General features: G+C 42.8%; 1 protein-coding gene across 1 annotated transcript in view; it reads left to right on the top strand.

Annotated features, from left to right (window-relative positions):
- IRF7 (interferon regulatory factor 7) overlaps nt 1-12,957 on the top strand; it is a 51,175-nt gene that overhangs the window by 15,822 nt on the left and 22,396 nt on the right. Inside the window, exons 7-11 of the mRNA XM_069740509.1 lie at nt 812-994; nt 1,797-1,979; nt 2,506-2,721; nt 4,858-5,250; nt 6,263-6,372. Coding sequence (XP_069596610.1) covers nt 812-994; nt 1,797-1,979; nt 2,506-2,721; nt 4,858-5,250; nt 6,263-6,372 — 1,085 coding nt within the window. The remainder of the gene's footprint in view (nt 1-811; nt 995-1,796; nt 1,980-2,505; nt 2,722-4,857; nt 5,251-6,262; nt 6,373-12,957) is intronic.

The raw sequence follows: 12,957 nt of genomic DNA, 5'->3' as shown, positions 1-12,957 counted from the left end.
CTGTGGCTAATATACCAATCCTAGTTACAGGGGAAATTGGATGAAAAAAATAAAATGTTGACATTCCCTCCAAAGGGAGGGCGCAATATGTGAAATAAATAAAAGATAAATAGCAAGTTGATAAAAAATAAATACATAAAGCCACCGCCAATCCAAATCATTGTTATTAGCAGCGCCCCTATCAAAAGAAAAAAAATGTGTCAAATAAATAAAAAAGAATTATTACAGAAAGGGGGACAAATTTTAAAATATATTTCATTGGTGGTCATGAAATTTGTTTTTAAAAAAAAAAACAGATACGCATTTCCTTTGTTTTCTCACCTGATATTGGCAAAAAAATGGAAAAAGAGAGTATGAAAATAAAACAAGAATTAAGCTACTTTTATACCCCCAAAAAAATCAAAGATCATTTGAATATCTGATTGATTTTTTTTTTTTGCTGCTTTTTAAATTGCGAGTACAAGAAAAACGTAAAATGTGGCTGATCAGTAACAGGGGTAAATGACCTGGTCTTGAACTGGTTAAATAGACAAAATTATACAATAATTGCATTACTTTCAATAGTTTGTGCAAAATACACAGATAGGGAGCTAATATTTAAAAAAAATGGCCTCTGACGTGTCATGCAGCATGTCCACTGCATTATCCAATCACTTACTGGGTCACATTCTGAAATAACAGCAGAGTAGATAATGTATAATTTTAGTTGTAAAAAAAATAAATTTCATAACTACAAAAATGAACTTGTGATGATGATGATGCATTCACCAAAACAAGCAGGAAATGACATGTATTTTTTTTAACTCTACAGACATAGAGCAAGTACTAAACCTCTCCCAGGATGGGTATCTACAAAGGGAGCCACTTGTGGAACAAATGTTCAGACCGTCTATACATGAGCACTGGACAAATTCACAACAGATGGAATCTTGTGTTGTTAATGGCCATGAGCGAACCGCCCACGAGGAGCCATCCATCCATATTCCAGTGTTTGGTGAGTAACGTGAGCACATATAGAGATAGTGAGGGAAGTAGATTGGGTATGCCATCAACTTTGGCCATAACCTATGGCAATAAAACCTGTATTCCTTTATTCCTATGTGGCACAAGAAGCTCCTAGAATCAATGTTTTCACAGTAGAACATGTTTAATTGTTCAATTACCGTAATTTACTTTATGTGCAAATTCTAGCAATTTTAAAAGTCAATACTGACCCCTTCAAAAAAGCCTTGCTAGGTGACCTAGGATAAGAAGCCATACAAGATGCTCCACTTGCAGACATGTGTTTCAGGGTGTTTGCCCCTCATTAGAACAAAGCAAGAGGTTTGATTTGGCTGGGTAAGAGGCCTCCGATTAGGAGGTATAAAGGAAAACCTCTCTCCAAGCTGATGTAAGGAGACCTTTAGGCCATGCAAAGCTCCTCTGGATATTTAAGAATGCAAATAGCCTTTTCAGAGAGGAATAGGACTGGACCTCTAGTACCACCTATTAAATGTAGCAATCCAAAAAATCAATATTGACCCTTTAATCAGTTGTGCCACATGAAAGGTGGCACTGTCTTCTTCCGCTCTGAAGTAGATATTTGCATATTTAAATTCCCAGAGGAGCATTGTATGGCCTATAAGTCTCCTTACACCAACTTGGCGCTGTCCACAAGAAGAAATGTTCTCCCGTTAGATCCTCATTTGCTTCAATAATACAAATATTATAATTATTAGAAACATTTTGAATTATTTTCCGAAACCAAAGAAAGTTATGCCTTACGCCATCTATGAAGAAATATATATTTTTTACAGGTACACAATATCAAATGTGTAACATTTATCAGAATGGATTCCCACAAGACGCGGCTGTAAACCAAGGCTTCCAACAGATATCTACAATCCCGCAGTTCCAACACCCTCCCGTAATTCTTAATGGTTTTGTTTCAGCATTGCATGAACCCCAGGTCGCTCAGATTAATGGGTACCATCAAGAAAGTGAGTAACACCTATAATACTCTTCTTATAAAACCTCTTAGTAGTAAATCAAATACCAGGTAATCATTTTTTTGCATCACCCCATTGGTACACAATTTGCGAATTTTCAAAGTTATTACGCCACTTTTCTGGGGTAAAAGCTTTGATAAATCAGACCCCTTGTGTCTTCTAATATATGCAGGAACATATTGTAATTCTTGAGGTTTGTGGATATGCTCTTTGTTGTCTTCGGTCAAAAACGACCGACCTTGAACTTCAATATTCTTTAAAATATTCAAGATGCGGCTCTGAAACCCGTGGCCGACCGAACCACCCTCATTTAAGTCAATCAACCACAAGTTTCAGAACCGCATCTTGAACACCCCAAAAAATACCAAAGTTCAAAATCGGTCTCCCCAGACCGAAGACAACAGCAGGGTTAAAAAAAGTACATCAATGCTCATACCTTACCCTTATTACATCATCTAATAAGCTCATCATTTCATAATTCCTGACCACATTTCTGTGATTTGTTCCTCTTATATAGGAGCACATGACCTAGCGTACCAGTCTGCCAGCAATGGGTGTCAACCGGATAAACCAAGAGTAAGACAAACTACTAACTCTTCTCCAAATTATTCCTATCACACCAACAACGAAGAGAGTGCAAGATCATCACCAGTGGGTCACGTTCCACCTATGGCTAATGGATCTGGACCTGTTTCTCCACCACAAGCCCAAGCTACATCAGTGAATGTTCACAGTAAGTCAAAGGATTTATTGCCATATTCCAGAGCATCTTTTTGTTTGTATTTTAGAATTTAAAAAAAAAACACATTTATAGTCATGGAAAAAAGAATCAGACATGCTGGATTTAAGTGACAAGATGGGAGTTTGTGGGGGTGATTTACTCTAACAAGTTAAATTTCCCCATTGTGAAATTGGACCATTTGTATGTGTTTGAGATGGAAAGTATAGATCATGAGTCCCATAGTTGACAAGGACTGGCTGAGGGCAAGGCAAGTTTTTGCGCCCCCTAACCTGTGAACTCTAAGCTTAGAATCATAGAATGTTAGAGTTGGAAGGGACCTCCAGGGTCATCGTGTCCAACCCCCTGCTCAAAGCAGGATTGACTAAACCATCTCAGATAGATATATGTCCAGCCTCTGTCTGAAGGCTTCCATTGAAGCATTTAATGAAAAATGAATCTCACTTGTTGTGATCTACATAAGCAGCCCAGGTTGGCACTCGCTGAGCCACTCCAAGAAGAAGAAGCTCTTCCAAGTGGGGAGGAGTGGGTAGGCAACATTGTGCACCTTCATGGACTTTTTTACCTGGTGCAACTGCCTCTCTTGCCCCCCTCTTGCTACGCCACTGCATAGACTGATATGAATGGTGAAACTATCTGTAGAGCATTTTGGAATATGTTGACTACTGGACTAATAAAAAAGGCAATCTGTCGTCAGGCTCTGGGTGAGATCGAATGGGGCAGCTAGGAACACATGGACAGAACTCAACAACACTTCTCTGGTGGTTATTGGCCACATGATTTTGTTTTAAAATCACGGAACCATTTGGCCATCGTGAATTGATGGAGTTTCCTCTGCCCCATGCGGTCTCACCCAAAAAGTCTACTAATTTCTTATGGCTGCTTATGGCTTCATGAATGGCTTGTAAGAGGATACCCATTCACATGCACAATGCTCCATACCCTCCATACTCGGGAGTCACTGCGCTCTACTGTACAGCTCAGTGTGCAAGGCTCTTATCTAACAGACTGACTAATTATGTGACTAATTATTTTCTGTTCATGGGTATGTGCACTTGGGAGAATTACTGGATGGAAAATTACAGTACCAGCACTATGGGTAATGTTTATTAAAATCTCATCCACACGTTGTAGAGAAGATACAAATTTTGCAATGCAGAGAGTGAAATCTGTGACAAAGCGACGGCATTTCCACAACAAAATCCACCGTGTTTTCTGCAGTAGATTAGTCCCATTTTTACAAACCCTATTAGTTCTAATTTATTGGGATCCAAGGGTTAATGTTTCCCCTTGTGGATATTCACATGCCAGCGTAAGGAGACTTATAAGCCATGCAATGCTCCTTTGAGAAATTAAATATGCAAATTGTCTCTTCAGAGAGGAAGGGGACTAGACCTCTAGCGCCACCTATTGGATGTAGCAATCTTACAAGTCAATATCGACCCTTTAACGAGCCTTGTCACATGACTTAGGATAAAAGCCAAACCAGAATCTCAATTTGCAGACACTGTGTTTCAGGGTGTTACCCCTCATCAGTACAACGTATGGGATCTGATTTGGCTTGCTATTTCCAATAAGTGGCATTAGAGTTCTAGTCCTCTTCCTCTCGGAAGAGGCAATTTGCATGTTTAATTTCCCAGAGGAACATTGCATGCTTTATAAGCCTCCTCACACTGACAAGATAGGGATGTCATTCTCCACAAGGAGAAATGATACCTCTTAGATCACAATCAGAGGCCCGTCATAGAGCCAAATCAGATATCATACTTTGAACTGATGAGGGGCAACTCCCCAAAACATCATTTCTGCAAATTGAGATTTTGGCTCAGCTTGTCTGTAATGTCTATTGTCTGTACAAGTCCCCTCTATAATTTGTAAAGCGCTGCGGAATATGTTGGCGCTATATAAATAAAAATTATTATTATTACGTCATATGGCAAGGCTCGTAATTAGGATTGCTACTTACAATAGGTGGCACTAGAGTTTTAGACCTGTTCCGTTTTGAACAGGCAATTTTCTAATTTATTATGGCACTTATCTTTACTTTTGGAACACTTTAGGATTACTTATGCCGATGTTCACTGTAGCGTTATTTGAATTTTCTAATTCCATGACATTATTCACCAACAGGGAGCATGCCACCCCTCACATCCTGGGAAGTTACTGTATATTATCGAGGAAAGGAAGTCCTAAAACAAAACATGTCTAAAAAGTTCTTCATCCTGAGAGATGTTAGTGAAGTCCAGATGCAAGATGCAGACACTATCCAACTCCCTTCTACAGATGTGCTGGTGGATCACGTGCAGATCAAGGCCACTAACGAAATCTGCAATTATGTTGAAAAAGGTCTTCTACTTGAAGTCAACCCTGACAATTTCAAGGTTTATGCTACAAGAATGGGTAGATCAAGAGTTTTTTGGAGCTTGTCAGAAAGTGTAAAAACCAAAGAAATGGCTTCACAAGCCAAGAAGCTGGTCAGAGATGACCAAACAGAGATATTTGACTTCAGTCAATTTTGGGAAGGTGAGAGTCCTAACGAGACGATATCTAGGGAAGACGTAGCTTGTTGATATTGTATACTTTTATGCGTACATTATACAGGTGGCTTTTCTTGGCAGAACAAAAGGTAGTGTAGGAAAATTGGGACGTCAATCAGAGTGTGATCTTATTTTCGTGGAGGTGGAAAAAAAATTGTTTCTCCTCCTCTATATTGTCAGTCCGTGAAAATTGCACCTTACTTGGATGTCCTCCTCAGGCGGTCCAATTTTTCCAAGGAACCATAAAGTTAAAGTTTTGCAGAGGGAAATCATGCATGGCGATTGTTTTCCTCGGCCCAAGGAAAAATCGGACATGTGCACAACCCCATAGAATAACTTGGCGAGGAGTGCTATCCATCAAAACGATAGATAGCATTAGTCCGATTTGCACCAGTACTTACTAACATAATGGGGGAATAACTAGCAGATTTACACCATTGGTGCAGGCTCACGTTTGTTTACAGCTCATTGCCTAGGCGACCGACCACCACTGCTATCTAGGAACGGTAGTCAAATATGCACTGTGTTTTCAAGCTTTTTTCCATTGTACTTGAAATTATTGTTTTGGAGCTGACCAGGATCCTGTCCAACTTCAGTGCAGAGTTTACAAGCTGCACAGCGGCGGTGGTCGGTCTCCTAGGCAAGGAACTGTAAGCAAAAGAGAAGAAAATCCATTGTATCTCAAAAACGTCTTCAAATTTTAATAAGCAGTAAACTGCAAAAGTGTTTTTATTTCAAGCAATATCAAACAACACTGTACACAGATAGGAGTGACCCTTAAGAGTCTAGTAGGTGCTTTTCTATAATTTGACAGACGCAACTATCATCGACTCCATTGCATTGCTTCCCTCACACATTGATTTGTTTCATAAAAAGATATGAGAAATAAATTTATTATTTTCTTTTCTCGATTGAAAAAAAAATGCATATATTTTATCCCCAACGACCTTTTAAATAGGAATATTTTACTATTTTTCCCCCATTTTTTGTATCTTCAGAGTTAAAAGGTTACAGGAACCACAAGAGGTCATCGCCAGACTACACAATCTATATGACATTTGGCGAGGAGCTGTTTGAGCCGGTCATGAAGAGACTTGTACTAGTGAAGGTGAGTGCACGGCCTTTAAAGGATTCATGCCCTTTGACCGTTCAGCTATTGACCGTACATTATTCCTCTTGCTCCGTCTTTTTTATGATCCCTGATAAATTGACTGAGGCATCTTCTGGTTAATAAGATTTTTGCCAAATTAAAAAGTTAGTGCACTTGTCCGTAGAGCCCACACAAACTTAAGACTAGCGCTGAAGGCCTATGTAACAGGGCTGGAGTTGTTGTTGGGTTGTAGGTTGGCCTGCTCCTTTTAGTAATACCATGATGTATTGGGCCTTAGCGGCAGAATAGTTCCCCTCTAAGAGATGGCGGTAAAATGCTGGTGTAAATTGATGTTAGTTCAAAAACTCACAAGGAGGCAGCAAGCTTGATGGTTACAACTGTCTTACAAGAGGCAATCGGTTGGCACTTTACTCGGCAGCACTCTTGTCACTCTTCAACAGTCTCAGTCACTATCTGAGCTTAAAGGGAACCTGTCATGTCCGATAATACTATTAACCCCTTCCCGACCTGTGACACAGCGTATGCGTCATGAAAGTCGATGCCAATCCGACCTGTGACGCATATGCTGTGTCACAGAATGATCGCGTCCCTGCAGATCGGGTGAAAGGGTTAACTCCCATTTCACCCGATCTGCAGGGACAGGGGGAGTGGTAGTTTAGCCCAGGGGGGGTGGCTTCACCCCCCCATGGCTACGATCGCTCTGATTGGCTGTTGAAAGTGAAACTGCCAATCAGGGCGATTTGTAATATTTCACCTAAAAAACTGGTGAAATATTACAATCCAGCCATGGCCGATGCTGCAATATCATCGGCCATGGCTGGAAACACTGATGTGCCTCCACCCCACCGATAGCCCCCCGATCTGTGGCCCGTTCCCCTCCGTCCTGTGCTCCGCTCCCCCGTCCTCCTGTCCGCTCCCCCGTGCTCCAATCCCACCCCCCGTGCTCCAATCCAACCCCCCCGCACTCCGATCCACCCCCCCACTCCGATCCACCCCCCACTCCGATCCACCCCCCACACTGCGATCCACCCCCCCGCACTGCAATCCACCCCCCCGTGCTCCAATCCACCCCCCGTGTTCCGATCCACCCCCCGTGCTCCCCCTCCCACCCCATCATACTTACTGAGCCTCCCGGGGTCCATCCGTCTTCTTTCCTGGGCGCCGCCATCTTCCAAAATGGCGGGCGCATGCGCAATGCGCCCGCCGAATCTGCCGGCCGGCAGATTCGTTTCAAGTGCATTTTGATCACTGTGATAAAACCTCACAGTGATCAAAATACAAAAAATACTAAATGACCCCCCCTTTGTCACCCCCTTAGGTAGGGACAATAATAAAATAAATATATATATTTTTTTTCTTCCACTAAGGTTGGGATTAGAACTAGGGTTAGGGTTAGGGTTAGGGTTTCGGTATGTGCACATGTATTCTGGTCCTCTGCGGATTTTTCCGCAGCGGATTTGATAAATCCGCAGTGCTAAACTGCTGCGGATTTATCGCGGATTTACTGCGGTTTTTCTGCGCATTTCACTGCGGTTTTACAACTGCAGTTTACTATTGGAGCAGTTGTAAAACCGCTGCGGAATCCGCAGAAAGAAGTGACATGCTGCGGAATGTAAACCCCTGCGTTTCCGTGCAGTTTTTCCGCAGCATGTGTACAGCGATTTTTGTTTCCCATAGGTTTACATTGAACTGTAAACTCATGGGAAACTGCTGCGGATCCGCAACGTTTTCCGCAGCGTGTGCACATACCTTTAGAATTAGGCCATGTGCACACGGTGCGGATTTGGCTGCAGATCCGCAGCAGATTGGCCGCTGCGGATTCGCAGGAAAGTTCCATCAGGTTTACAGTACCAAGTAAACCTATGGAAAACCATATCCGCTGTGCCCATGGTGTGGAAAATACAGCGCGGAAACGCTGCGTTGTATTTTCCGCAGCATGTCAATTCTTTGTGCGGATTACGCAGCGTTTTACACCTCTTCCTCAATAGGAATCCGCAGGCGAAATCCGCACAAAAAACACTGGAAATCTGTGGTAAATCCACAGGTAAAACGCAGTGCCTTTTACCCACGGATTTTCAAAAATTGTGCGGAAAAATCTCACACGAATCCGCAACGTGGGCACATAGCCTTAGGGTTAGGGTTGGAATTAGGGTTGTGGTTAGGGTTGTGATTAGGGTTATGGCTACAGTTGGGATTAGGGTTAGGGGTGTGTTGGGGTTAGTGTTGGAGGTAGAATTGAGGGGATTCCACTGTTTAGGCACATCAGGGGTCTCCAAACGCAACATGGCGCCACCATTGATTCCAGCCAATCTTGTATTCAAAATGTCAAATGGTGATCCCTCACTTCCGAGCCCTGACGTGTGCCCAAACAGTGGTTTACCCCCACATATGTGGTACCAGCATACTCAGGATAAAACTGCACAACAATTAGTGGGGTCCAATTTCTCCTGTTAACCTTGTGAAAATAAAAAATTGCTTGCTAAAAAATCATTTTTGAGGAAGGAAAAATGATTTTTTTATTTTCACGGCTCTGCGTTGTAAACGTCTGTGAAGCACTTGGGGGTTCAAAGTGCTCACCACATATCTAGATAAGTTCCTTGAGGAGTCTAGTTTCCAAAATGGGGTCACTTGTGGGGGGTTTCTACTGTTTAGGCACACCAGGGGCTCTGCAAACGCAACGTGATGCCCGCAGACCATTCCATCAAAGTCTGCATTTCAAAAGTCACTACTTCCCTTCTGAGCCCCGACGTGTGCCCAAACAGTGGTTTACCCCCACATATGGGGTATCAGCGTACTCAGGAGAAACTGGACAACAACTTTTGGGGTCCAATTTCTCCTGTAACCCTTGGGAAAATAAAAAATTCTGGGCTAAAAAAATATTTTTGAGGAAAGAAAACGTATTTATTATTTTCACGGCTCTGCGTTATAAACTTCTGTGAAGCACTTGGGGGTTCAAAGTGCTCACCACACATCTAGATAAGTTCCTTTCGGGGTCTAGTTTCTAAAATGGGGTCACTTGTGGGGGGTTTCTACTGTTTAGCCATATCAGGGTCTGTGCAAACGCAACATGACGCCCACAGAGCATTCCATCAAAGTCTGCATTTCAAAACGTCACTACTTCCCTTCCGAGCCCCGGCATGTGCCCAAACAGTGGTTTACCCCCACATATGGGGTATCATCGTACTCAGAAGAAACTGGACAACAACTATTGGGGTCAAATTTCTCCTGTTACCCTTGGGAAAATTAAAAAATTCTGGGATGAAAAATTATTTTTGAGGAAAGAAAACGTATTTATTATTTTCACTGCTCTGCGTTATAAACTTCTGTGAAGCACTTGGGGGTTCAAAGTGCTCACCACACATCTAGATAAGTTCCTCTGGGGGTCTAGTTTCCAAAATGGGGTCACTTGTGGGGAGTTTCTACTGTTTAGGCACATCAGGGGCTCTGCAAACGCAACGTGACGCCCGCAGAGCATGCCATCAAAGTCTGCATTTCAAAACATCACTACTTCCCTTCCAAACCCCGACATGTGCCCTAACAGTGGTTTACCCCCACATATGAGGTATCAGCGTACTCAGGACAAATTGGACAACAACTTTTGTGGTTCAGTTTCTCCTTTTACCATTGGGAAAATAAAAAAATTGTTGCTAAAAGATCATTTTTGTGACTAAAAAGTTAAATGTTCATTTTTTCCTTCCATGTTGCTTCTGCTGCTGTGAAGCACCTGAAGGGTTAATAAACTTCTTAAATGTGGTTTTGTGCACTTTGAGGGGTGCAGTTTTTAGAATGGTGTCACTTTTGGGTATTTTCAGCCATATAGACCCCTCAAATTGACTTCAAATGTGAGGTGGTCCCTAAAAAAAATGGTTTTGTAAATTTCGTTGTAAAAATGAGAAATCACTGGTCAAATTTTAACCCTTATAACTTCCTAGCAAAAAAAAAATGTTATTTCCAAAATTGTGCTGATGTAAAGTAGACATGTGGGTAATGTTATTTATTAACTATTTTGTGTCACATAACTCTCTGGTTTAACAGAATAAAAGTTCAAATTGTGAAAATTGTGAAATTTTCAAAATTTTCGCCAAATTTCCATTTTTATCACAAATAAAAGCAGAATTTATTGACCTAAATTTACCACTAACATGAAGCCCAATATGTCACGAAAAAACAATCTCAGAACTGCTAGGATCCGTTGAAGCGTTCCTGAGTTATTACCTCATAAAGGGACACTGGTCAGAATTGCAAAAAACGGCCAGGTCATTAAGGTCAAAATAGGCTGGGTCATGAAGGGGTTAAATTGCAAACTAACCTGTTATGATGCGGTGGTCTAGGAGCAACATGGAACGAGCTCTGAAGGAAGTGGTAACTGTACTGACCGCAGTCCCTAAGCTCAACACAACACTAGAAGTAGCCGTGGAATGCTCCTAACTCTCCCTAGGCATCTCGTCACAGCCTAAGAGCTAACTACCCCTAAAGACAGAAGCAGGAAAACTATCTTGCCTCAGAGAAAATCCCCAAAGGATAGATTAGCCCCCCACAAATAATGACTGTGAGTGGAGAGGAAAAAGACATATACAGAATGAAACCAGGATGAGCACAGGAGGCCAGTCTAGCTTGATAGATAGGACAGGATGGAATACTATGCGGTCAGTATAAAACACTACAAAAATCCACACAGAGTTTACAAAAAAATCTCCACACCTGACTAAAGGTGTGGAGGGTAAATCTGCTTCCCAGAGCTTCCAGCAAGACAGAATTAATTCATACTGATAACGCTGGACAAACATAGAAAGCACTGAACGGATAAGTCCACAATCTGTGAACAGAAAAGCGCAAGCAAAAACTTAGCTTTGCTCAACTGGTCAGGATAACAGGGAAATCCAAAGAGATGTGAATGCAAGCAGGAACCATTTACAAGTGGCACTGGCTGAAGGAACAGCCAGGCCTAAATAGCCGAGCAGAAGAGACGATAAGTGGAGGCAACTGAAGACAGCTAACTCCAAGGAGCAGCCATACCACTAGAAACCACAAGAGGGAGCCCAAGAGCAGAACTCACAAAAGTGCCACTTACAACCACCGGAGGGAGCCCAAGAGTGGAATTCACAACAGTACCCCCCCCCCTTGAGGAGGGGTCACCGAACCCTCACCAGAGCCCCCAGGCCTATCGGGACGAGCCAAATGAAAAGCACGAACCAAATCGGTGGCATGGACATCAGAGGCAACAACCCAACAATTATCCTCCTGGCCATAACCCTTCCGCTTGACAAGATACTGAAGCCTCCGCCTCGAAAAACGAGAATCCAAAATCTTCTCAACCTCATATTCCAACTCTCCCTCAACCAACACCGGGGCAGGAGGGTCAACCGAGGGAACAACGGGCATCACATATCTCCGCAACAAAGATCTATGGAAAACATTATGAATGGCAAAAGAGGCTGGAAGAGCCAAACGAAAAGACACCAGATTAATAATTTCAGAAATTTTATAAGGACCAATAAACCGAGGCTTAAACTTAGGGGAAGAAACCTTCATAGGAACATGACGAGAAGACAACGAAACCAAATCCCCCACACGAAGCCGGGGACCAACACACCGACGGCGGTTAGCAAAACGTTGAGCCCTTTCCTGAGACAACGTCAAATTGTCCACCACATGAGTCCAAATCTGCTGCAGCCTGTCCACCACAGAATCAACACCAGGACAATCAGAAGGCTCAACCTGCCCAGAAGAAAAATGAGGATGAAAACCAAAATTACAAAAGAAAGGTGAAACCAAAGTAGCCGAATTAGCCCGATTATTAAGGGCAAACTCGGCCAACGGCAAGAAAGACACCCAATCATCCTGATCAGCAGACACAAAGCATCTCAAATAGGTCTCCAATGTCTGATTAGTTCGCTCAGTTTGGCCATTAGTCTGAGGATGAAACTCCAAAGAAAAAGACAAATCAATGCCCATCTTAGCACAAAAGGCCCGCCAAAATCTAGAGACAAACTGAGAACCTCTGTCAGAGACAATATTCTCCGGAATGCCATGCAAACGAACCACATGCTGAAAAAATAATGGAACCAGATCTGATGAGGAAGGCAACTTAGGCAAAGGTACCAGATGGACCATTTTAGAGAACTGGTCACAAACAACCCAGATAACAGACATCTTCTGGGAAACAGGAAGATCCGAAATAAAATCCATGGAAATATGCGTCCAGGGCCTCTCAGGGACCAGCAAAGGCAAAAGCAACCCACTAGCGCAGGAACAGCAAGGCTTGGCCCGGGCGCAAGTCCCACAGGACTGCACAAAAGCACGCACATCGCGCGACAAGGAAGGCCACCAAAAGGACCTAGCAACCAAATCTCTGGTACCAAAAACCCCAGGATGACCAGCCAACACTGAACAATGAACCTCAGAAATAACCTTACTTGTCCATCTATCAGGAACAAACAGCTTCCCCACTGGACAGCGGTCAGGCCTATCAGCCTGAAATTCCTGAAGCACCCGCCGCAAATCAGGGGAGATAGCAGAAAGAATCACCCCCTCCTTAAGAATGCCAACCGGCTCAAGGACTCCAGGAGAATCAGGTGAAAA

This window comes from Ranitomeya imitator, chromosome 9 (genome assembly GCF_032444005.1).
Source record: "Ranitomeya imitator isolate aRanImi1 chromosome 9, aRanImi1.pri, whole genome shotgun sequence".
Classification (NCBI taxonomy): Eukaryota; Metazoa; Chordata; class Amphibia; order Anura; family Dendrobatidae; genus Ranitomeya; species Ranitomeya imitator.
Note: the sequence above shows the minus strand (reverse complement) of the source record. Positions and strands in the feature narration are given on the sequence as shown.